This window comes from Lagopus muta, chromosome 4 (assembly GCF_023343835.1).
Source record: "Lagopus muta isolate bLagMut1 chromosome 4, bLagMut1 primary, whole genome shotgun sequence".
NCBI classification, from domain to species: Eukaryota; Metazoa; Chordata; class Aves; order Galliformes; family Phasianidae; genus Lagopus; species Lagopus muta.
In genome coordinates, this window is record NC_064436.1 from 49,377,142 (window position 1) to 49,401,233 (window position 24,092).

Here is a 24,092-nt window from a genome sequence, read left to right on the forward strand (position 1 = left end):
TGTCCATACTTTTATATGAACAAATATACATGCAGTCTTAGTCGCATCAAATATTTCAGATGCCAGACAGAGGAGACTAAGCACAGCATGGACTTTTGGAGAGCTACAAAAGAAATAAAGGGTTCAATCTCAACACATACTACTTGTTGTTTTGTTGGTTTTTTTCCCCCCCCCCCAAAAGAACTTCAATAGCAGAAGAACTTCTACCTACTGAAGAGCTTGTATATTTCCATCTTTGTTACTGGAAGGAAACACTTGAAACTGATAGGAACTGGACTAACACAGTAGACTCAAATACTACTTAAGTGACTCTCTGTTGACATAAAACTCCATTCCAGACCTCAGACCAGTGACAGAAGTTAAAGCTAATTCCTCCTAGTTCTCTTTCCACTAGAGGTCAAGGAGCTGGAAGTAACTTTGCTCTCTCCAGTAATTATTATTTGTGTTGTTGTATGTACCATGTATTAAATGTAGCACGACAATTAAGGTTTAATCATAGCTATTTACAAATGTCAGAAAATTGTCTTTGCCTGCACTAAATCTTTTAGACAATTAAGCAACTTCTTTCATAAGCTCACAATATAGATGTTCTACCTTGCCAAATATGATTTTCCTGATCCCGGAACACCTCTGAGAAGAACAAGTACTTGACCTACAAGGTGCATCTTTTTTCTCATCATGTGACAAACAGGTGGCTGCTGTGCTTGCGAGAGGTTCAATTTTGAGTTTCTATCTTGATTTTCCCATACCTTCAGAGAAGGGCTGCTATCCCAGGCATTTGGAACCACTGGAGAAGAAAAAACAAGTCCTTTTTCCAATGTCCTATAGTCTGAAACGGGTCTCCACTGTCCTGGACTGACAGCCACTGGAGTTACAAAGCTGTGACTTCCAATGGACGGATAAAAGGCAGGAGCCATAAGGTTCCATTGTTGTTGAGTCCGACATGATGGTGTAGAAAGATTAAAACTATAATTCTGCTCAGATTGCTGAAAATCCTGAAGTTTTGGTGTTTTGAAACTGGATTTTTCAAGAGAGACACAGGCTTCTGGAAGAGAAGTGTTGTGAGTGTCACAGGCAGTCATTAACTCTCTGTGCTGTTGCAGGCACTGTGAATTAGGTTCTTCAGTGATAGCTACTCCAAGTTCCAGAGCTCTTTGGGAAGACTCACCAGAAGCAGTAGTTGCACTTTTATGATCTGAAACAATATGCTGTGCCTGATCAGAATTTCCACGGGACGTTTCTCCATCTGACTGTTTATAGGCTTCTGAAGCTATATCCTGGTGAACGCGTATTTTTGACAAATCGGAATCCCCTAATGCTTGTGCAAAAGTGTCCGATGCAGCTGGTGAGCCTGTCTGGATGTTCAGCTGATTCACTGGTAATTGAGAAGAGCAATTTTCCAAAACCTCATTACTTGTCGCTATTTGGTGTGGAAAAAGTAGAACACTGCAACCCAAATCCGATTCTTCCCACTCAGGAAATTCTTTAAAGCCATCATGTTCACATACAGTTTGATCATTTGCAGAATTAGGCAATTCGACACTCAAGCTGCATCTCTGAAAAGCATTTTCTATTAAGGAATCCAGTTCTTCAGTCAGCGGCATGTCAGGTGATAAGACCTTTTCTTCTTCTTCTTCTTCTTCTTCAGAATTACAGTGTTTCACAGTACTTTCCCATATTCTTTGATTTGGAACAGATCTCCGCTGATTAACAAGGGCTAATGACGATGCCACCGATTCACAATCTGAGACTTTTGATGCTGCTCCTTCAGCATGAGTGGACAGCTCTAACAGGCAATCCATAGCATTTTCTACTGTTGAATAACATTAACAAAATTAACCATAGTCAACTGAAGAAATGCAGGCTGATGAGATTATAGGTTTTTACTTCAAGAAGTATTTATCACAAGTAAAGAGACAACCAACAAAGTTCACTAATTCATCTGTTAACATATCTTCTGCACCCTCATCATCTGCTTCTCATTAGAGAAAAAAAAACAGAACTGAAAACAGACATATTGCAAAATAATAACATAATATGCATTAAAACGACTAAAGGAAATCATGTATAAAAATGACTAAGTTTAACTGAAAAAAAACCACCCAGATCTGGATGTTTAAATGAATATTTCTAATCTAAATCATCTAAGTGAAATGGTGCTATTGTGAAGAGATACAAGTATAAAATTACTTTCATGATGGCTAAGTCCAAATGAAAATGTCATAGCAGTCTGAAAATTTCAGTATCTTCATCAAATCTTTGTAAAGACACTAACTGGAGTATATGCCTATGGATAATGTGACCAAAAATGAAAAGCTAGCACAAGCAGTACCAGAGCACTAAAGCTAAGCTTCTATTTTTCTGAAGTACAATGCAGCAAAAAAAGAAAAAAAACACATTATAATGAACTTAAGCTTGTTTACTGAATTCTCCAAAAATCTTCTAGACAAAGCTGTCGTTTTCATAAAACTTATTGACTCATGCTTATAAGTCTAATAACTCCAACAATTCCAGTTTTAAAGGAATAAACAACAAACATGAGTGACCTACTAAATTATAAACTCACTACAATTTTGGTAAGATAGAAACAGTAATAAAAGAAGAAGCCCTTTTAATGGCTACATAGCTTTCATGCATATGAAAAATATCAATCTCTATCTTGTTTACCAGTACTCTTAGAAAAATCTCAGCTAATCACAGCTTGATTAACACGCTCCACATATGACTTATTCCCTGCTCAAACAACTCAGATATTGTTATCCAGTATCTTTGCCATTATTTTTATTACGAGCTAATGAGCTTGTATATAGCAAAATTTCAGAACCACAAAGCATGAGAAGAACTGGACACAGACATAAAAATGAAAATGACAGGAGAGGTGGGTAAGTAGTTTGGCAGAATACAGGGGAAGAAAAACAGTCCAAGTGAGGCTGCAGAGAATTCAACATGAAAAACAGAATTTATCCTGAAACAACTAATCCTCACTAGAAATGACAAGATGACAGTGCAAAACAGAAAGTAAAACAAAAGCTCAATTCAAATATTTAAGAAAAATCAAATGTTGCCAGGATAACGTAACGTGTATCACTGTCTTAAAAAAATATCATTCTAGAAAATAGCATACCTTCCCACAAGAACAGTTTATGCATCCAGCAGATTTGGTACAGAAACTAATTGGAAACAGATTCCCCCCACAACTCTACTGCTGCCTGCTCTGTATCTCAGATCAAGCCAATTAAACTGTATCTCTGTTTTTTAAAGCCCACTGTTACTGCACATTACCAGCATCCCACAAACATAATCAAACTTTTGCATGGAGAGAGCTAAAAAAATAAAAATAAAAAATGTTATGACTCACCTACTCATTAAAAACTAGACTCACAAATACGTTTACGACTCCCACATCAACATGTTTGGTGTTGCCCTAGTAAAGAACTGTCTGCATATGGAACAAAGTTGAATGACAAATAAACTGTATTTACCTTTAAAATCACATTCCGAGAGAACCATATAGACCACACTAGGATCTAAGTCAGAAAACATTTCTGACATGCTGTTGAAGAGCTTTTCCTTATTGACACTGTAGGCTGGTTGTGACATTGAGAGGCTTGGGTCCCCCTGGGGTAAAAAAGCAGCAGCTCCAGTCTTCCGAGAAGGACTCCCACCAATTTTCCTTCTCCGTGGCATTTTGTTTACCACAGTCAGGTTGCTTTTCGTTTTATTTTGTTCCCATGAGGCCAAGAGTACCAAACTCAGAAATCACAAGAAAATTCTCATAGCCAGAATGCATACAACAGGAATAGCAGACCTGGGAAGAAGAGAACCAAAAAAAAAAAAAAAAATTTTTTTTTAAATAGTCACATTTCCATGTCCCCTGTTAAGATGCATAAAACATCAAAAAGACTTAAGCATCCAGAAAAAACACTTTTCAGAAGGCTGCTTTTCTTCTTTTCAAATGGCTGATAGCAAAATAGCAATCTTATTTTCTAACCAACTATCTATCCAATCTGTGCCTGAAAGAAAGTACAGTAAAGAAAGCTACCTATGCAAAGCAGACAGTTCACAAGTACTCCTCTGCCAACATCTACTGATGACCAGCTAACATTATGGAAAGTTTATATTCTGTTAAAAATTCAGAGCCTTTTTTTTCCTCTTACAAAACTACTGAAAGATTTGGAACATCTGCTGTTTTCCAGAAGTACTTCAGAGCATGACTATTCTTCATGTTTCAAATATTCGTAAGGGTAAAAAGTTGAGGTTCTTCAGTATTCCAGTATAAGAAAATATTGCCCAGACAGGGTGCAGCGTTCTCATCTTTGGAGATTTTCAAACCCTGACTGTACACGGCTCTGAGCAACCTACTCTAGGTGATGCTGATTGAGCAGGTGCATTGAACCAGAGGTGCCTTCCACACCTCATCGATTTTGTGGGTTTTATTTTTGTTTGTGTTTTAAAACTTTTAAAAACATTTTGCAGATCTATGAGCTATAAAGCCTGACGAGGCTAATGTCCTGTCCATGAAGCCTCTGAATACTTCCAGTTAAAACGTTACGGCATCAATAATAACTGCAATTACTGCACTAATCCTCTGTAGAAGAAAGCAACTCTTAACTGAAGTAGAAGCAAGAGTGTAGTATGATCTTAGTCTTTTCTTTATGTCAAATAATAATAAAGCACTCTGTGTTCTAGCAAAGCTTATAAACTCATAATTTTTGTAACAAATTACTCAGTAAAGCAGCAAACTTTGTTACTGAAGTAAGTTACAGCAAAGGATCATTATCCAGTAATAACAGCTGTGAACTGGCCACAGAATACCTCATTCTGTATCAGGATTATTCTGCCAGCAATGACCAATTTAACACAGACACACTCTTTCCTCACAGTGCACAAATGACAAAGCCAAATCAGTGTCAGCTTTGGGCAGCACCTTCCCTTTATTCTCCAGCAATCTTTACCACTAACTGCATATTTAAAAGGAGATAGACTGTTATCTCCCAAGTTGTAAGAACACACATAAGAAAAAAAAATTTCAGGATACCAGGAGTTTCTAATACGTTTATGGACTTGAGCTACAGAAATGATGGACGTCTGAAACAACAAGAAGTCACAGAACTGTGAAAGGTACAGTGAGAAGAGCAATACTCAGGAAAAAGAGACAGTTCCAAACATAAAGGGGACGCGACCATGGCAGATGAATGCAGACTGAGGTCAATTGCGGCTGTTTTTTGTGGATCCTCATAACACACCTGATTTCTCTCTCTGATTAGCTGCCCTTACATATTAGCTACCCTCTGCTCACTTAAAAATAAATAAATAAACAAATAAATAAAAAACAATTAAAAACAATGGCTTTTTTTTTCTTTTTGATTCATCCTCCAGGCAGTAAAACAGGCTGAGATGTATGTTCACAGAAGGTGCCAGTGCTAGAAAATACTCCTCACTAAAACCGATTCAATGAAAGAAAAAATCCTGCAAGGGAGAAAGCTTTTCATGCACCTTGACATTCCTGCACGCCAACAGACTTTAAGCAGAACTCTGTTATTACTGTTTCATTTCAAGACCCTTGTAATTAACAGTCCATGTTCTCCAGCTAGACCTTCCCAACATATTTCCTGCATTAGGATGCATACCACGCTACATATTAAGATGCATTACTCTAGGCATCCTAACAAAGCCATACGCTTCAGCCTGCATGAATCAAATCAGCAAATAAACTGTTTATGCCAATTAATCACACACCTCTCATCGTCTTCTTCATTTTCACTTGTCATTGCAGCAGCAATACTTTTTTCCCCCCAATTAACACACTACACAAAACAGTTTCAAAGGAAGAGATTTTGTTTGTATCAGCTGTGATCTGAATCTCTGCATTTTAGGTAAGCTGCTGGTGCCATGGTCAAGAAATTGAGAAATCTTGTAGATCTACTACTACAAGCCCTTAATATTATTACTGTGAAATGAAAAGAATACAAAAATAAGGTTATCATGGCCACCATCACAGACAGGTATTTTGACATATTCTCTTTTGTGTACACCCAAATTTTCAATGTAATTCCTCAACAGACTCCTGGGCAATGCTTTCTTGTTGATATCACCAAGCACAATAGAAGTATATAAAAAGAGACGACTGCACACATGCAATGTAATTCAGTGTGCTTTGTATGAGACATGACACTACCACACTAAGCTGAAAGGAAGAATTACTCGCTTGCTGATAGGAACATGCCCTGAACTTTAAAGAGGATTTTACCTAGGGACTTGCCTTTTCAGATACTCAAGTTTCTCTTTTTGAAAGCTAGTTTACTAAGAAAGGGGAAATCATTTTGAACAACTGAAGAGCCAGACTTGCAGGTCAGCTCCATTTGTAGGTTATGGCTAACATATTACAAATCAATTTGTAGTTTGCTGTGGATGGGGGCTTTTCTCCCCAAGGTGAAAATGGAGTTGTAATAACAACTAGGGCTGCACTGAACACAGCGAAAGGGGATTTTAGAGATGAGGCAAAGGCTGTAATACATTGGTGGTCCACTAGGCAGTTCTGGGTACCACTACTCCACATATACCCAATTAGAGCAAATAGCTCTTTCATTTCAGCGCTGATGACAAACAACACTCCTGTGGCAGCCTCAGCTTCACCTACACAAAAAGCAAAATAAGACAAAAACCCTCAAGCACCCCTTCAAACTCAGTTTTTCCAGAGACACACATCTACTGACATTAAGAGTCTCCTCCCATTGAAATTCAGCTACCACAAATGTGTACAAAAGCCTGGCTGTACGAAAATTACCTTCTTTATGAAGGAACCCCATAAATGGAAGAGAAAATAAGTGTCTGGTATTTTCTACAAAATAGTATTGTTTACAAACCCTAACAACCTAATCTAGAAAACAAGATGCCATAGATCCATCAAGTCAAGGTGCTTCAGTCTTTCCAAAGTGACAGAATTTATTCTTAAATCACCCATTATGAGCCTGCAATGTTGCCTGTTCCAGTACTGCTACCCCTAAGGAGCTCAGTGATGAATCAGACAGCATCAAGAGAAGAGCAACACAGAGATCAGCAGTCACTACAGGCAAACTGTAACTGCCAAAACCGGCAAGCACTGATGTCACAACACACCTTTGTCTTTTCTGTTCTACAGTTGGAACAAGAAAGCGTAGAGAAGAGTCAAACCTCGCCAAGCAATGGGATGGACCAGAACCTCAAGTCTCAATTCCAACTTTAAGTAGCAACTCTCAATATTTCTTTCCAGGAAAAGGAATGCCAACAGTTTCTTAAACTACATAGGTTGCTCCAAAAGTAATGCCTCCTGCTTATTTCCATGGAAATTACAACAGACACAGACAACACAATAACACTGTTTGATAGAGAAAATTCTCAGCTACAGAACACTATTTTTCAACACAGTCACCCCCATCAGCCAATTCATGCAGATGAGTTGATCGAGATGCTCTTTATCTCACAGCGTGACGGCTGTGCACAGCCATCTAGAACATGGCTTGTGTCTTTCATGTCTTTAACTACTGCTGAAATGCACCACTCACTGCCTCACTTTGCTCACATTCACTGTTTGGACCTCAGAAATGCTCAGCAAGTGCTGATGAATGTCGACATATGCAAATCTTTCCACATGGGAGAAGTCAATGTCACATCTTTGCTTCATACGCACCTCCATGTCAGACACCATTTTGTCATACTGCCCCTCTGCTGCCATCCATTACACAGCAACAAAACGTACGGGAATATTGGTGGAAAGGTTCAACCTCTACTGCCGTACCGGGATCATCTGCCTCTGACACTGTGGGCCAGCATAACAAAATAGGAGGCATTCCATTTGGAGCAGCCCTTGTCATAGATTTAAGAATGTACTTGTAATTCTCTAGGAGAACAAATGTAACATGACCCATGCTCCCAATAAGTACAATTCTACAAAAGAGGAAAAACATGTTTTTTTTTCTCTCTCTCTCTCTCTCCCTCCCCATTTTCTCCTCCCCACTCATTCTAAAATTGACAAGCTTTCCCAGTCCTGAGAAAATAGATGAGAAAATTCTCCACAAAGCACAGAATGAATTTAAATTGCTGTAACTACTGCAAAGGAATTCCCTTGCAGACACATGTTCCAAAAGTTTCAGTTTTATTTTCACGAGCACAAATGTCCATAGAAAAAAATAATCAAAAATAGCAGGAGTATAGCAGTCAACCAAGTCAGACTCCTCACACTGGGAAGGCAGGTTGATGACAACACTAAGCATGCTTTCAACATACTATCTATAATGATAGAGAGCACTAAAAGAGATTAAATGAACAAAGAACTAAATTTATAATATCATACCAGTCTTCCTGACAGAATTAAAAGAAGAGGAAAGAGAAGTTACGTTCTGAAAGACAATGACTACGAAATGTTTTATGGAAAAAGAAACAAACAATCACAGCCTTGAGGCCTACCAACATCGGAATTGCTACTGCAAAAGCAGCTGCTTAGGAGAGTGAAGAAATAGACTACTGCAAGGAACACATCAGCCCTTCAACATGGTCAACATTTGTTTCACAATAGCCTGCCAAGGCCAAAACTTAAAATCTCACAGGGACTGTTTACAGTACAAAACGTTCATCAATTAATTTTAAATAAATTAAGGGTGAATTCCAGTTAAATGGCTGCAAAGATACCTGGGAATCACAGCATTTAAACCACTTAAATGCTGTAATCACTATGTTCCTATAACATAGATGAATAAACAACCTATAGAAGGATTGGGAAAATTGAAAAAAATCTTATACTGAACATTTTAGTGGCAAATTCTTAGGCAGAATAAACATTTTAGTGTCAAAGCCACACTCCAACACAGGTAAAGCAAACTGCAACTGCCATCAAACTTTAAATTTTCCTTAAAAAATAAAAAAAATAAAAAAATAAAAATATACTCTTCTTCTGAAGATGCAGTGCAAAGAACTCAAAAACCTTAAAATCATCCCAACAAAATTTAAAGGAAAACAAAAACCCCTAAGATTTTCCAAAAAATGAACGTGATTTTTAATGGATGTAAAGATTTCACTTACAATCAGAAACAGTTGCTAATATAACCTCGTTTTCAATAACAAATAAACCATCTCTATTACCACTCTTCCTTTCGCCAAAAAGAAAGATTCTTTCGGCCCTTCTCACCAAAAGAAGCTTCCAGCTTTAGCACAATGTAATTTTGAATGCTTACAACCAAAGCTGCTCATTTGGATGTTGTTAAGCTTTTCTCATCAATTTAAGGAAGTAAACCTCATATGCATTTAAAAACAAAAGTTTGGTTTTAAGTTTTATATTCAAAAAGAATTTTGAATTTCAAACCACATAAACTACTTATTAAGTAATGTTCATCTGAATCTTCAGAATGTTAGTGTGTGTGTATATATATATGTATAGACACACACACTTTTTTAATAACCACAAAACTTAAAAAACAAAAAACCTGTATTTGAATTCAAATAAAACAATATTGGCATAGAACTTACATTTTCGGTTTCATTGTGTTGCCCCACAGTGGGTCCCTTCTCATCTTTCCAGAACCACCACAGATGGTATATCTAATACAGATTTGGAATTCAGAAAAAAATACATAAATACTTTTCTGTCAGGAAACCATGCTGTCAAATATGCGAGTTGAATGTCAATAGAAATTGGTAGAAGTGGGTGCTTCCTCCTGACAAAAGAATGATCAAAACACAAATTATAATCAGTATTATGCTCACAGCCCATGCAACTTCAAGAAAAGTTTTAACACTGAGCTATATACATATATATTTAATAGATGAAGCGTGGCTAACATTTTATTGAGAGATTTCAACATGCTAAGTTGAACTCAAGTATCAGTTCGGCTAAGTGACTTCAGATACTTGTTTCTCACCTAGAAGAATGACTTACATCAGGTAACGAAATAGCATAGTGACAGCAGAATGAACTTGGAACAAAAGTAAGTTTCCTTACTCATCATTCCACTCGGTTCTTCACCACAGTTCTTAGCCATCTTGAAAATGCTTATAGATCCATGTAGGTCCAGAAAAACTTCACTCCTTCATGTGATGAATTAGGCAACAAAAACCTAGTACAACAAAAACGGAGTACATTACTTTCAGGTACACCATTATCTTGTAATATTCCACCAGCACTAGAAAGATGTCAGGAGGAAATTTTTCATCAAGAGGATGGTGAGGCATTACAACGGGTTGCCCAGAGAGACTGTGGAGGTGTTCAAGGCCAGGTTGGATGAGGCCCTGGGCAATGTGATAACAGCATCTGATTTAATGGCCGGCAACCCTGCCTATGGCAGAGAACTAGATGATCTCTGGAGTCCCTTCCAACCCAAGTCCATGATATTATGACAACATTACATGTACTCTTTAAAGTAGCTGAAAACTCCTAAACCACTGCGTTCCACTGATGACATTAGGTATACTCAAAGCCTAAGTTCCAGCGTACATAAGAGCCTAGAGATGTTTCCTAACAATATCTTCCAAACAATTCAAAATAAAAAAAAAGAGCATGCATATGTAAACCAGATAAAGAAATCTAAACAAATTTTCTGTCATCCTCCAAATATGACAGGTTGTTGTCCCAATTATTTTATGAGTCCTCTCAAGAGACTGAGAACCTCCCTACCATTTTGCATCTGAACATATTCCACTGCTCCAAAGTTTTAAGAAGACACATCAGAAACAAACAAAGAAGGAGGGAGACCAACTTTTTAAAGGGTCTAATTGTTATAGGACAAGGGGGAATGACTTCAAACTAAAAGAAGGGAAATTGGGGTTATATATAACAAAAAAAATTCTTTACTCAGAGGATGGTGAGGCACTGGCACAGGCTACCCACAGAAGCTGTGAATGCCCCATCCTCAGGCTTTCAAGGCCAGGCTGGATGAAGCCTTGGGCAGTCTGATCCAGTGGGTGGCAGCCCTGCTTATGGCAGGGGGTGGAACTGGATGGCTGTGAGATCTCTTCCAATCCAAGCCATTCCGTGATTCTGTGATTCAAAACCTGCACAGACTTATCCAACACAGGCCATTAAGAAGGAAACAGTTTTCAGAAGAAAGGACCCCTGATCATTATGATGGGCTCAAGAGCCTTTCTCCACACAGCACGCTGAGGAGGGATTGTTCACCCACAGCAGCAGGGCTGTCAAATGGCCCATCCCACTGGGTAGCCTGGAGCCAGGACACTGCTCTTGAGAGAGGCCTCTGCTCAGTGAGCACAGACTGGCCTCCTGCTAGGTGTGTGCGACCAAAGCAACGAGGCAGTGTAAGGACAGATGGGACATACACAGCTGCCAGAAAGATTTCCTCCTGCATCATGTCTGCTCATTAAGAACTAGTTAATACTCCTTTTCAATTATCCCAATACCAGGGCTTTTTTTCATACAAAAACAGAGTTGTAGCAGTTGAACACCTTCTCCACAAGCTTTTCTATAACTCAGATAAGGAAACTGCATATAATCCTAGGATATTTTCATTACCTTGTTTCCCCCACACACATACACACACTTTGCTACACCCCAACTACCTTTGTCTAGTTGTGGGCAAAGCCTCAAGGCTTGAGAGATGGCAAAAAGGAGTCTTGAGATTAAAGAGGGTGCAAATATGCAGCCAGACAGGCTAGAAAAGTAGCAGGCAGCTGTTGTCTTGTTTAAGGTGGTTGTTTCTCAGACAGTAATGACTGTCTGCAAAATGTCCCTCCAAACACCCAGGCTTGGCTGCTTTAAGGTTAGCAATGTCCAGGACGAAGTGCAAAGCAAAAGGCTGGAACCAGTGACACTAGTGGCTATGCTGGGGCTTCCACAGTTAGTGCTACTGCTTAGGACTGCATTCCTATTCCATGTTACAAAATAGTGACAGAGCATTTGGAAAGAGAAATGGAAACTCCTGCCAGATGGTACTGCAACTCCTTCACATCATGTTTCCAGAGACGTTCCCAAAGTCAGGTTGAAGGGCAGTTAATCAAGGTAACTGCAAAATTACTGTTCTTCTTCAGCTATAGAAATTCCTCACACACTCCAGCTATACTTCCACAACTTTGCCTGAACTGCTTCATACAGACAGCACTGGACAGAACTTGCAGTTCAAGACTTGGCATCTCCCAGAATTGCTGGAAATGGCTTTGAATCTTTTAAATTTTAATGGAGTTGCAATTTATAACTAAGAAGTTAAGACAGTGCAATGCACAAAGTATTTTAGGTTAATTTAAAAGGAAAAAAAAAAGGGAAAAAAATGAAAATACAACAAATTAAAAGCTGAACAAGACTCTCTTTATCAGGTTAACCTGAATATTACTGTAGTCTCCTACATTGCTGTCTGCATTTCTCATAAGGATCTTTTTGATTTTTGCTGTGATTGAGGCCTGACAAAAGGATGGGCATTTATTTTAGCATTTAGAAAACCAACAAAAAGGCAGCAGCAAGGATAAAGATTGGTTCAGTAAGGATGAGATGATATTGGAAGCCAGTATTACTGAAGATCATAGGTGGAACTTATTATTATGGACATATACATGCAAGTGGCAGATGGAGCTAAAAAACAGATCATTCAAAGAATCCTTATTCAGTTTTCTGCACTGGCAGCAGTCAGGACTGGTAATAAATGTAAATGCTACTGCCCCAAACCTTGACTTGTTTTAGCAGTTGATGCAAAGGAAGATAGGTTTACTTTCTACTTTTAGTTGCTGCTGGAATTCTAAACTGACACGAAGGAAAGGACTGAGGTGCTAAGCATGGATCTCCAGATCTATGCAGGCAATTAACAGCTTCTGCAATGTCACCAGGTACATGGAAGCACTAAAACCAAGGCTTCTCAGCTCCTCAACTTCCCCTTGCATTTGCTACACAGAACAACTCAATGGCAGCACTTTGCAATCAACTTTCTACAGCAAACCAAAGGTCAGCTTAACTCCTCCGAGCCCGTGATACATCCAGCCCTGCATTCTGGCAAGCCCCAGGCGCCACAGCCAAGCAAGTCTACAACAGTTTCCAGTTCTGTGACTCAAAATGACACTTTGTTGCACGCTGGGACAAAGCTGAAGCATGAGAAGTTCTTGAATTTCAGAATGAGCTCAAATACAGAAGCACAAAAAAGATACATTCAGGTCTGCAGAAAGCACGTGAAAGAACAGGCTACACATGAGACGGTGACTGCTGGAACCTCAGTCAAAGCACAAAGCGTGCTGGAGTATCAGCCAGATTTTTCACCAATATCCAGTAACCAGTGGCTTCGAAACAGCAGTCTAAATAAGGAAGCTGAGTAGCCAGGCTGGGAAAAGACACACAACAGTTAATGAAATTAGCTGGTGGTCCGCCACACAACAGCAACACAAGCACCGCTCCAAAAAACAATTCCCAAACGTGAACATACTACAGTGCCACATAACAGGCTTCACATTGATTATACTACGTAATTACAAGTTAAAAAAGGAAGCAAGAAACGAAACCACATTAGGAAAGCGAGATAGGAACAAGAACAGATTATTCATGTAGTTATCCCAAATATTTTCCAAGAAAAAAGAAATTCACCCCATCAGTTTCTAAGCTGGAAATTACATTGCATAGCTCTACCAGTACAAATACATCTACCTCTTACATTCTAATACGCTTCCATTTGTGAAGTCACCAGGCCAGCTGAACACAATGCATATGCAGCCATTACATAGCAATTAAAAAAGATAAAAGCCATTTTCAGCTTGCCATAAACCCACAGATAGATGACTTCATTCTTGTCCAAATACATCAACAAAAAGCTTACAGCCACCAAGTGACCATTACTATTTACTTGAGAGTCTTAAGCCTAGCAATTTACCCTCAGGAAGTAATACATACAAGTTCAACTTTTATGACTGCAAAAATCGTCATGTGGATTTAAATCGTTTTTAATAGTCATCTGAGCTAACATGGACAATATCTGAGATTGGTATTATGGATTGGTTACCTAAATCAACCTGACACTAGATCTATATTCCCAGTGGAGCCATAAGAAGAAACAGCTGGAAAACCTAGCCTCTTCCACAAGCACAGCTGGATTCTGGAGAAAATATTATTGTATAGCTGCATTTAATCGTGAGAGCCAGTTAACTGAAGACTATTTAACTCCCTAGTGGCATTTTTATAGTAGCAGACTCTGTAGAAGAGATGATAGCAGCAACTTCTTGAAGCACAAGAATTAATAATTCTGCAACTTCTATCAGCAGTAAATTAATGTACAGAAAATTCTGTGTAAAAATAACAGCACTGATTATTTCAGCCATTTAGCTATAGATTGGCACAGTTAAAGAAAACAGGCCCTAAAAGACTTCAGAAAAACCACCTGCCTAAGTCCCTATTCTATACACACTAATGCAATATACACTAATTCAAGACAACAAAACCGTATTTTGTAAAATAAAGCAGGTCATGGATAAGGATCCACCTACACCATAAGTTAAGTCACCTGTAGATGTGCTGTGGATGTTCCCAAAATTCACACTCAAGTTAACATTTCTGTCATGCACTACCACACTTCACATCCATAACACCATGAACCTCACTGCCCTCCCACACCAGTGCTTTCCCAGCTGAAATGCTCATGTTAGTGTAACAGTGGGAGCCTTTAAATAATTTTAAGCCTTTAAAAATTTAAGCCTTTAAATAATAATGGGAGAAAGCCTTAGAGAAGAAATGAAAGGATTTTTAAGATGTGCTCAATCTTGCTGTATTTCCTTTACAGGCTCTCCATGTGGACACAGAGTACAACACTACAAACTACTGGAACTTTAAGGTGCTGCAAACATGACACGTACTTGCTCTGCCTTCCTAATGGCGACTATTAGCTGAATCAGCACTATAACTGCTATTACAAATGTATGTCACCCTTGATTTTCTTCTGCAATTTGCTTCAAGCCTGTAAGTAGTAGCTTGTAATAGACGAAGGGTGACTTATTTAACTTCCTTGTTCTTTCTGTTCATCTGAAAACTTCTCCAAAACAATTCTGGAGGACTTGCACTTAAGCTTCCTACGTGAATCATTCCCATCTTTTATCTGCGTGACTACTGAAAGCTTCATAGGGGTGTGAGAAGCAAAATCCATTTTGTCAAGAGTCTGTGTTAAAACGTTTGTGGTGTCTCAGAGTCAAACTGTTCCCAGCTGTTTAGAACAAGCTTTTAAGAACAGTAACATACAGAGAAACTGCACTTCTTTCCTCTGTTTAAGCTGGGCTCCCCATAGCACTGCATCAGAACTGCAGCCTGCATCCAAAACACTCGAGATCACCACACTACAAAGGTCACCACGCTTCAGGCTGTTCAAAACAAACAGCCCATTCAAGCACTACACTGCTCGTTATTTCCTTCTGCACGGGGCGGATTCAACTCTCGAAAAACTCATTTGAGGCCTAAAGGCGCACCGCACGCGGTTTGGCCGGGACAGGCGGACGGAGCCCTTCCTCCAGCAGCAGGTGAGGCCAAGCAGGCCGGCAGAGCGAGGCAGGCAGAGTGAGGCCGGCGGGCCGGGCAGACCCGAGCTCCTGAAGCAGCGGCCCCGCCTCGCGACCACCGCCACCCCTCGCAGGACGGCCCGGCGCCGTCCGCTTCCCCGCGCGGGGGCAGCCCGCAGCGCTGGAGACCTACGGCCGGACTCAGGCCGCGCAGGACCTGCCCCGCGCAGGATCTGCCCCGTCGCCTCCTCTTCCTCCCGAGTTACGGGCAGCCCCCTTCGGCGACACCCGAGGCCGCGCCCGACAGCGCCGGGGACGGGCCCCAGCGGCCGTCGCCCGCCTGCGGCCTCCGCCATTTCAGGAGCCCTGCCCTATGGGGAGCAGGGGGAGGGCGAGGCTCCTCCCCGGCCTCACCGCTTCGCGCCGGAGCCCACCGGCCTTTACCTCCTGCCGCTCGGCTCGCTCGTTTCTGCCTGCCGCTGAGACGGGGGAGCTGCTCGGCGGCGGCAGGGGAGCGGGGGAGGCTGCGCGGAGCTCGCCGCGGGGACACAGTGCCGCTCTCCGTCCGGACGGGGAAGAACAGCCGGGAGGAAGCTCCGCTCCGCACCCCTCCGCGCCGCCCCTCCCCGCCGGGCCGCAGCGCCGCCCCGCGTGTCGCGGGCTGGCTGGCACAGCCTGCGAGGTCCGGCCGCAGGAGGCCGGGCGGCGGCACGGTGCCGAGGGGCGGCCCTGCGGGGTTTAGCTGAGGGAGGTTCGCTCCCGAGAGATAAAGGCAGCCCCTGCTCAGCTCCTGTGCCCGGGGGGCGGCAGTTGCCGCCTTTTTCACGTGGCTGGTGATGCAACTGGGCGTTAAGCACGGCTTTCGTGCCAACCTCTGGAAAGGCCGGTTCCGAGCCTGCCAAAACACACCGAAACGCGACCTTCGGCGCCTCCCCCGCACCGCTTTGTCCCGGGCCGCTCCCGCCGCGGCACAGCGTCCCGGGGAAGGAACCCGTGGGCCGAAGCGGCCGGACCGCTCCTGTAAAAGGCGAGAAACACCGCCGCCCCCGAGCCGTGGGGCCGTCTGCGGGCCTGCAGATCGCTTCCATTGTGATTCGTCCCATTCGGAGAAAGTGGCGCCCTCCGATCACCATTTGCCCCTTCCCCTGTCGTACGAGATCTGCCTTCGGCAGACATTAAAGCGCTGCCGATGCGCTTACAAGTGCTCAAGGCGCTCCCACCACCCCGCCGCTTCCTCTAGGGCCTAAGGTCCTCGCTGCCCCCAGGCCCTGCGTGCCTTACAGCTGGAACTTCAACTGCAAGGTCCAGAGGGAACAACCAGATGGAAAAAAAAGAGGTTTTACAATGAAATAATCGCGCATGGGGAGCCCACTGTGGTCTTCTTGCACAACCTGCAAAAGAGCTCAGCAACTTCACTGTTGCTGGCAGGGATCACAGTCCCCCGGTGCTGTTTGTTAGGACAGCACCTGAAAAGCTATTTCATTTTGTTTGAACGTGAGTTTGTGTATATTTAGCAAAGAAGTAACGTTTTTTAGAAAGTGGGAAACAAATTATTCAAAACATTTAATTCTCAGGTAATTAGACTGACTCAGTTTGCCTGTCACTTTGCTGTTTTAGTGCTTATCCCGTAGTTATACGGTGTGCAGTATTTAAACAAATAAAGGACAAACTTTCACATTTGTACTACAACATGTACGTACATATTAATGCACAGGATGTGCTGCTAAATTTCAAGAAAGTGCTCTCTTGCCCTGTCTCATGGTAAGATAAAAAAAATGACTCAATACTGTGGTATTGGAAATGTCCAGAATCGTGGAAGAAAAACATCCATCAGCATTTGTGTGTGTATGTCTAGTGTCAAGCAGCTTTGTGCATGCACAGGGAACTGCTTCTTCATTTGTTCAGAGCCTGGACAAATATCAGAAACAAAATCTTTTCTCTTTCAGGGTGTGATGCTGGTAAAGTGTTAATCATACGTTAGGAAAAATAGGTCGCATAGATTCCAGTCTAATGACTGTGTCTTTGTATTTTTAAGGTTGCCAGAAAGAGGAAGAGGAAGGCTTTCATTATGCTAAGTCCAATTGCCTCCATTAAGCTGCCATGCTGGTGGGGTGTTGCTGCTGGCACTTGATGCATAAAACTATGTTGTTCTTTGCCAGTTGTACATATTACAGTATTTGACACCATGAAAATGCCAGACTAATTTGGGTACTGGCAGATTTCTCACTACAACAGCTAACACTTTAAACAGGAGGGGGGTTGGTATCTAGATAATTACCATAACTGTAAAAGAGATTCTTTATCTCTGTGCCTTTCTTTGAGTTTTCACACAACCATTTTTCACTTATTATCTGCTATTGTTTGGTTGTTTTTTGGGTTTTTTTTTTTAATTATTATTTTAATTCACCTCTTCTTATGTCTACAGTTGGCTTGTTTATACTTGGAATGGCTTGAACATACAGCATGTAATCTGTGCTGTTTGGCACAAGCTTTCAGTCACTGAATGCTTTCACAACAGATTTTCCATTTCTGTTTCTACAATCCTGCCTTCTCAAAGTAGAAATACTTCACTATGCTCTTGCTTATGTTATAACTCACATTAAAATATTATTACTACCAGATCTGGACTGTAAAAAAACAAGAAAATGTCAGTTCCTTTTGATGCTTCTGATTGTACAGCCTAAATCTACTCAGCAAATTGTGATTTCCTTCTGTGCTCAAATTGCCTCTGAGGGTCTACAGCTAAAGAGGAGATTAGATTCTGATTTGCAAGAACAATTTCAAGCTAGACTTGTGGATTGAATAGCATTCTTATGCTGTAAGAAAGGCATTTAACTGTCAGTTTTAAAGATTCTTATTTTTATATACACTAACATACAGTAATAAATACCTCAGGGAAACACCTGTGAAATTGGGCTGTATTAAAGATTCAGATTTGCCTGCAGTAAATATAAAATATTTTTTTTCTGAGAATTTGTGGCACAGCTGTCATTCATCATTATTCAGACCTCTACTTTTTTTTTTTTTTAATTATTTGAGGGAGAGTTCTGAAACTTGCAAGCAGAGCCCCAACTTACAGTATTATTTCCCATCTTCTAGAAAGGAGAGATGAGAAGAGCTCATAACAAATTCCCACAGTAAATGTTTATATAAGAGTTGATTTGGTCTCTCTGTGCTACAAGCCACCCTCTTCCTAGGATGCCTTCCACTGGCTCTTTCCATCTTTAGGTTTCACATACATTGGAGGGAATACAAAGGTAGCCTTTTCTTTTTTTTTCCCAATGGATTTACCTTAATGCTGATTTAAAATGTTTACTTTGGCTTTCTGGACTGCATGCATCTACGTTGTCTATGATCCTGGAGTTTGTGCTCCTACAAGAAATAACTTCTCTCAGCCAGAATTCAATTCCTCAAGTAGAAACTTAATTCTGTAGAGTTTTGTTTTGTTTTTTAAAAAAGCTTTACATAAATAAATGTTTACAGAGTAAGCCACATTGTTATCTCTTCTCCTCCAGCCCTCTCCAGATTTATGTAAATGCACAGTGAATTATAGCATTTAATCTCTATAAAGGGACTCCACATCTAATTCCTATACTTGAAATCCACTGATCGTCTGTTCCAGACAGCTATAGACTCCTCAGTTAACTGCAAAAGTTCTCTCTCCAGTTAGTATCACTGTAGTAATGTTAAATTATTCACATATACATTTTTTCATTCCAAATAATGTATTTTTCTGCACCTGTATTGAAGTAGCACCTTAATTCTGCTTATACAGGATTCTATTTCAGAAATCTTAAGTGAGGAAAAAGTAGTGTTTAGAAACAGCACAAATTTAGATAAATTTTTGCCACACCGAAGGCAACAGCAAAAATTCTGCTGGCTTCAATAAGATTTGAAGTGAACTGGTCAGACTAATTCCAGAATTACAAATAATGAATCATAAATCATCAAAATGGTCAACATTTTGATCAATCAACAAAATGGTCAAGTCAACACTTTGGTTCATGTACCCTTCATTAAGCTATCAAAGGAGCATATGAGCTTACTGCTGAAGGTTAGTAATATTATGAGTTTCTCAAGTCTTGGCTGAAAAGGCATTCTAAAGGGACATGTTGCTGGTATTCAGTTAACGTCCTTATATTTTAAAAGAGCCTCTAGAGAGACTGCAGAAAAATATACAGTTTGCATTTTATACCTCATCTATTAAACATTGCAAAAAAATACAAAGGATAAAGGTGCTTAGGTTTTTGGAAAGGGAATGGGGGAAGTAATGACAACAACTGCTGTAATCCAAGAAGTAAAGAATTATACTTAATTTTTTTTTTTCTGCAGGCAGTGTGAGATCATGCTTTTATGAAAGAAGCCTCACTGCCACAAGGACTTTCAGAACTTGGAATAAGCTCACACTTCAGTTTTGATTTGTGATGAATGTTATTCATGTATTGGATGTTCTCTGCTGTGCTGTTTTCATCAATCCAATATGTCAAATTTTATAGATATCAAAAATCCATCCCAATCTGCTGAAACCAGAGAAAGGAAATACAAGTTGTGCTGAACACTCCTCCCTGGTGTGAGATAAAAAGTGATAAGCTGACTTTCATTGAAACTGTCATGTTTTCATCTGTTAGCTATCACTGATTTCACATTCGTAAACTTCATCAAACCTATCCCATAGCAAATTTAATATCAGTAATCCAAGAGATCGATGTATTCAAGATGTGGTCTAAGAACAAGGCAAGGAGTAAAACTTACATTTGTATCATTTTAATCTCTGCAATAATTAGAACAAGCTGAACAGGAAGAAGAAAAACAGAGATAAATGTTCGACACTTCAGCAACTTTACCATCATCAACATGTCTCAATTTTAAAATAATAAAGAAAAGCACAGGGGATCCCCTTTGTACCTGAGTTAGCTGAGATCACCTCTGAACCACAACACACCAGCCGCTTACCACCACCATCCAATACCACAGAACAGAGTAACAGACATAAATATGCCATCTATTTGGAACTGCAGGAACTCTGTAAGCAGAGTGCTGTTATCTGAATTGGAATTTGACCAGGATGTTTACTTATGGATTTTAACAAAACAATTGCAGTATGCTGACTGAGAAAGAAGACATTTCCAAGGAACAGCATCATTCACGGCCTCCACTCATGGGTAAAGCTGGAGCTGCAAGAACAAAATGCCCCACAGCAGAACCACGGGGGTCTCTGCTCTGTTGCACAATGACAGCTGGAGGTCTGGAAGAAACTGCTCTGGTTTGGAACTGGGCTACGGTTTTCCAGGTTGTGACAGAACTAACATCATTCAAGAGTTTGTAATATGAGACTTGAGCATTTTATTTTGTTTGGTAGCTGAGCTTCTCTTGGGATATCGTATTCGCAGTCAGGTCCCTAGTATAAGTGATACCAGCAAAATCCAAATCACCCAACATTGTACAGTATCTTCCTTAAGGCAAATGGGGGTAGAGGCAGAAAGGGAAATAAGGTTGTTTCTTTTAGCAGGAAAAATGTACTAGAAAACTACAGTAATTTTGTATTCCTACCTGTTTACCTTCACCACAATAGCATGAAGAACATGAGAAACCTATTAGCTAGCTTGCCTGTATTAGGGTTTCGATACAGTAAGTTATTATGCATTACCTAGAATAACCATTTTACTTAGACCAAAAAAGGGGCATTTCCTCAAATACGTTAACTGCGAAGTTCACTTAACGTGATCGAATCATTTTGAGATGCAGAACCAAACCCTTGAAAACATTCACTGAAAAAGTAAATTTTAATTTGACTTTATTATAAAGAAAAGTTTAAAAAGCTGTAAGTAAATGTTTTCTTTTGATCATGTAATATTTCAACTAAAAATTAATTACAACATTTTAGTTATTCTAGATTTAAAAAACAAACAGACAAAAAAAAAAAAACAAAACCAACAACCTCCAGTGTTCCTATTCTCCTGGAAGCTTGGGGATGTCAGCTGTTTTACTGCTCTCATTCACAGATTTTAAAATGTTGGACCTTGCTGCAGAATGGAATTTCTGAGTAGATGTAATATTAATTATGACCCTGAATTTTAGTTCCAGCAACCTATTAATGTCATCTGAGTGAATAAACATTTTTACCTGTCAAGAAAGACTCTACTCCATTGACTGATCAAATCATTTACCAGAAGTTAACAGCCTGCCAGTTACAAGTGATTTATAAATGTTTACCTCACAGTGACTGTTAACATCAGATTACAAAATGTATAAAAATCTATTTGCTTTCTTTCAGCAGTGTTTTTTTAGAGGCTTTATTTCGAAATACAGATCTGACCAACCCTGCGTATTTCACAAAAAATTTCTGAGTTCAAAACTATATGAGTACATGCTACATGTACATGAGCAAGGTATGTGTATCCCGTGTGGTGTCAATGTTCCTCGGTCACCAGCTTTACAAAAAGAAACCTGTTTGGCTGCAGCAACCTTCAAGCTTAAACTCAGTCATGCTGCTTGTAAAAATGAATTGGGATCCATTTTATGGTCTAAAATCACTAGCACTCATTTATGAATTCAATTTCACTAACTAGTTTCTGAACTTGAATAACTTGTGTGCTCTATTCCTTACACTGAAACAAGAAGCCAAGGAGATGGGGGAAGGGAGCAGGGAGCGTTGAGCATTTAAAAACAGCTTCATTGACTACATTTCTCTTCTTTCTTTCTTTTTTTTCTTTTTAAGGAAATTCTTTGTTCAGTATGTGACTCCATGTAACTGTCACATGACAGAATCTCAGTTACTTAAATAGCAAACTGGCTCCATGGTTATTTGGTCACTGCTGAACGGGGAACTAGGACTTTTTTTTGCTTTTCCTGCCTTTTTTTTTTTTTTTTTTTTGGTCTCTTCAAAATAATCCACCTTTTACTTCTACTTTATATACCATTTCAACCCCTCTGTCACTAGAAAAAGCCACATTCTTTCCCAATGAATAACACCAGCAACAAAAGAAACTCAAATTTGGAGCACCGGAGGCAGCTTAAGACCATCTTATTTCAGATACAAAACATGACAGTACCTTTTTAAGTTTCCAATTTATTCAGGGGCTAGCTAAAAAAATAGGGTGAACTTGGACATGGCAAACTCATGTCAAATCCAAGTCACAAGGCCGAGGGAGTCAGATCTTTAGCTCTACTCCACCCTGCTCATGATATTCAGATTTGTATCTGTAACCAGATTTAGCTCACACACAATTCAGGATGTTGCAATTTGGATGTGGGCCCATCTTAACAGGCAAAAAAGAAACTGTTAATACAACCAGCATGCAAAAAATGTTTAAGCTTTCTTCAAATGGATGATCAGACAATGAACTCTTTGAATGATTTGATTCCTGTTGCCTACGTTCCCCAAAACCTGGGAGAAAGAACATAGTGTAAAATAACATGAAAGAGGAGCAATTCATTTGTTTGATGCACCTCCTCCATTACTGAGGTGTGATCTCTTCTCTTGCGCAGTAGTGATGGTGAGAGAGACCAGCCAGTAACTTTGGTAAGAATTACATCCTTATGTCACCACTGTTATGAACTGGGCAATTTTCAACATTACACATTTACTTTTCAAATTCAGCATCAATTAAAGGTGCCTAAAAAGTAAATCCCTATCTAGATTATGTTTAAACCTTCTATTGGAATTGATATAAGAGAAACAGCACTTCCTCAATTCAAGCTTTTTTAATTTACCTGTCATCTCTACATAGCCAGCTTTGCTGTTTTGTGGCCAGCAGATTGTTTCACCTGGTTGTATGACTGCTGCCACTGTCGCACACATGTTCTTTCCCACGATCAGCAAGAAGACATTCACTAAGCACCAAAACATCAAACAGGTATGCAGAAATAAAAGTCCCAAAATATTTTGATGCAGGTCTTCAACTCAGCTGGAACTCCCTATGTAAATGGCAAAAAATCCACAACAATCTTTTATTTTTTTTTTAACTTGAATGTGAATAGTATGCTCTGATTTGTAAAAGTTTTGCAAGTTCTTTCAGCCAGTTGCAGAAAAGATTTTTTGCATCTTCCACATATTCACAGCAAACTAGAAACGAATTTGGTATTAAGTAAACATTAACTGTATGTGTAACTGGTTTTATAAATAACAGAACATCGCATAGTATTGTGTGCAGAATTTGGCTTCTTCAATTCAGCTTGACTTTGGCAACGGTGTACTTATTGATCACAAATAATGATATTTCAAATATATCTGCAATTCACTCAGCTGTTCTTTCCACCTTCCATCTCTCTCATTTTTTTTACTCCTATGAAACTCCTTTATGTTCAGACAGCTCCAGATCTTACCACGTGTGTGCATCTCAGCTCCTCCCATTTCTTCATCTCATTCATACACCTCACTGTGTTCCCACTTCTTGTATCTGGCAGCATGTTAAGAGGAAATTCTTTTTACTAAGGAGAACACAGCCCCAAAACTGGAGTTCGGTAAGGCAGACTAAATATTACTGCAAGTTAGCTTGAATTCCAGAAACAGTAAAACTCTTATTTTATTCATAGGCTATGTCAGCACATTTGTGTCTGTTTATTTAGTCACATTTCTTCCTTGTTACACGCAGCTGATTAGGAGGCTAAAGGACCTATTGCCAGTTACTACCTAATGTTTTCTCTCCCTACAGGTA

General features: G+C 39.9%; 1 protein-coding gene across 5 annotated transcripts in view; it reads right to left on the reverse strand.

Moving 5' to 3' along the window:
- N4BP2 (NEDD4 binding protein 2) overlaps window positions 1–24,092 on the reverse strand; it is a 58,351-nt gene that overhangs the window by 25,067 nt on the left and 9,192 nt on the right. Inside the window, exons 1-5 of one of the 5 annotated variants that reach the window (XM_048941428.1) lie at window positions 15,880–16,080; window positions 9,974–10,088; window positions 9,502–9,689; window positions 3,483–3,808; window positions 595–1,810 (exon numbers count right to left, since the gene is read on the reverse strand). In XM_048941428.1, the coding sequence (XP_048797385.1) occupies window positions 595–1,810; window positions 3,483–3,687 (1,421 nt within the window). In that variant the 5' untranslated portion in view covers window positions 3,688–3,808; window positions 9,502–9,689; window positions 9,974–10,088; window positions 15,880–16,080. Of the gene's footprint in view, window positions 1–594; window positions 1,814–3,482; window positions 3,809–9,501; window positions 9,690–9,973; window positions 10,089–15,879; window positions 16,081–24,092 lie in introns of those variants that run through there. The other 4 variants (XM_048941429.1, XM_048941426.1, XM_048941427.1 and 1 more) reach the window with 4 other exon arrangements.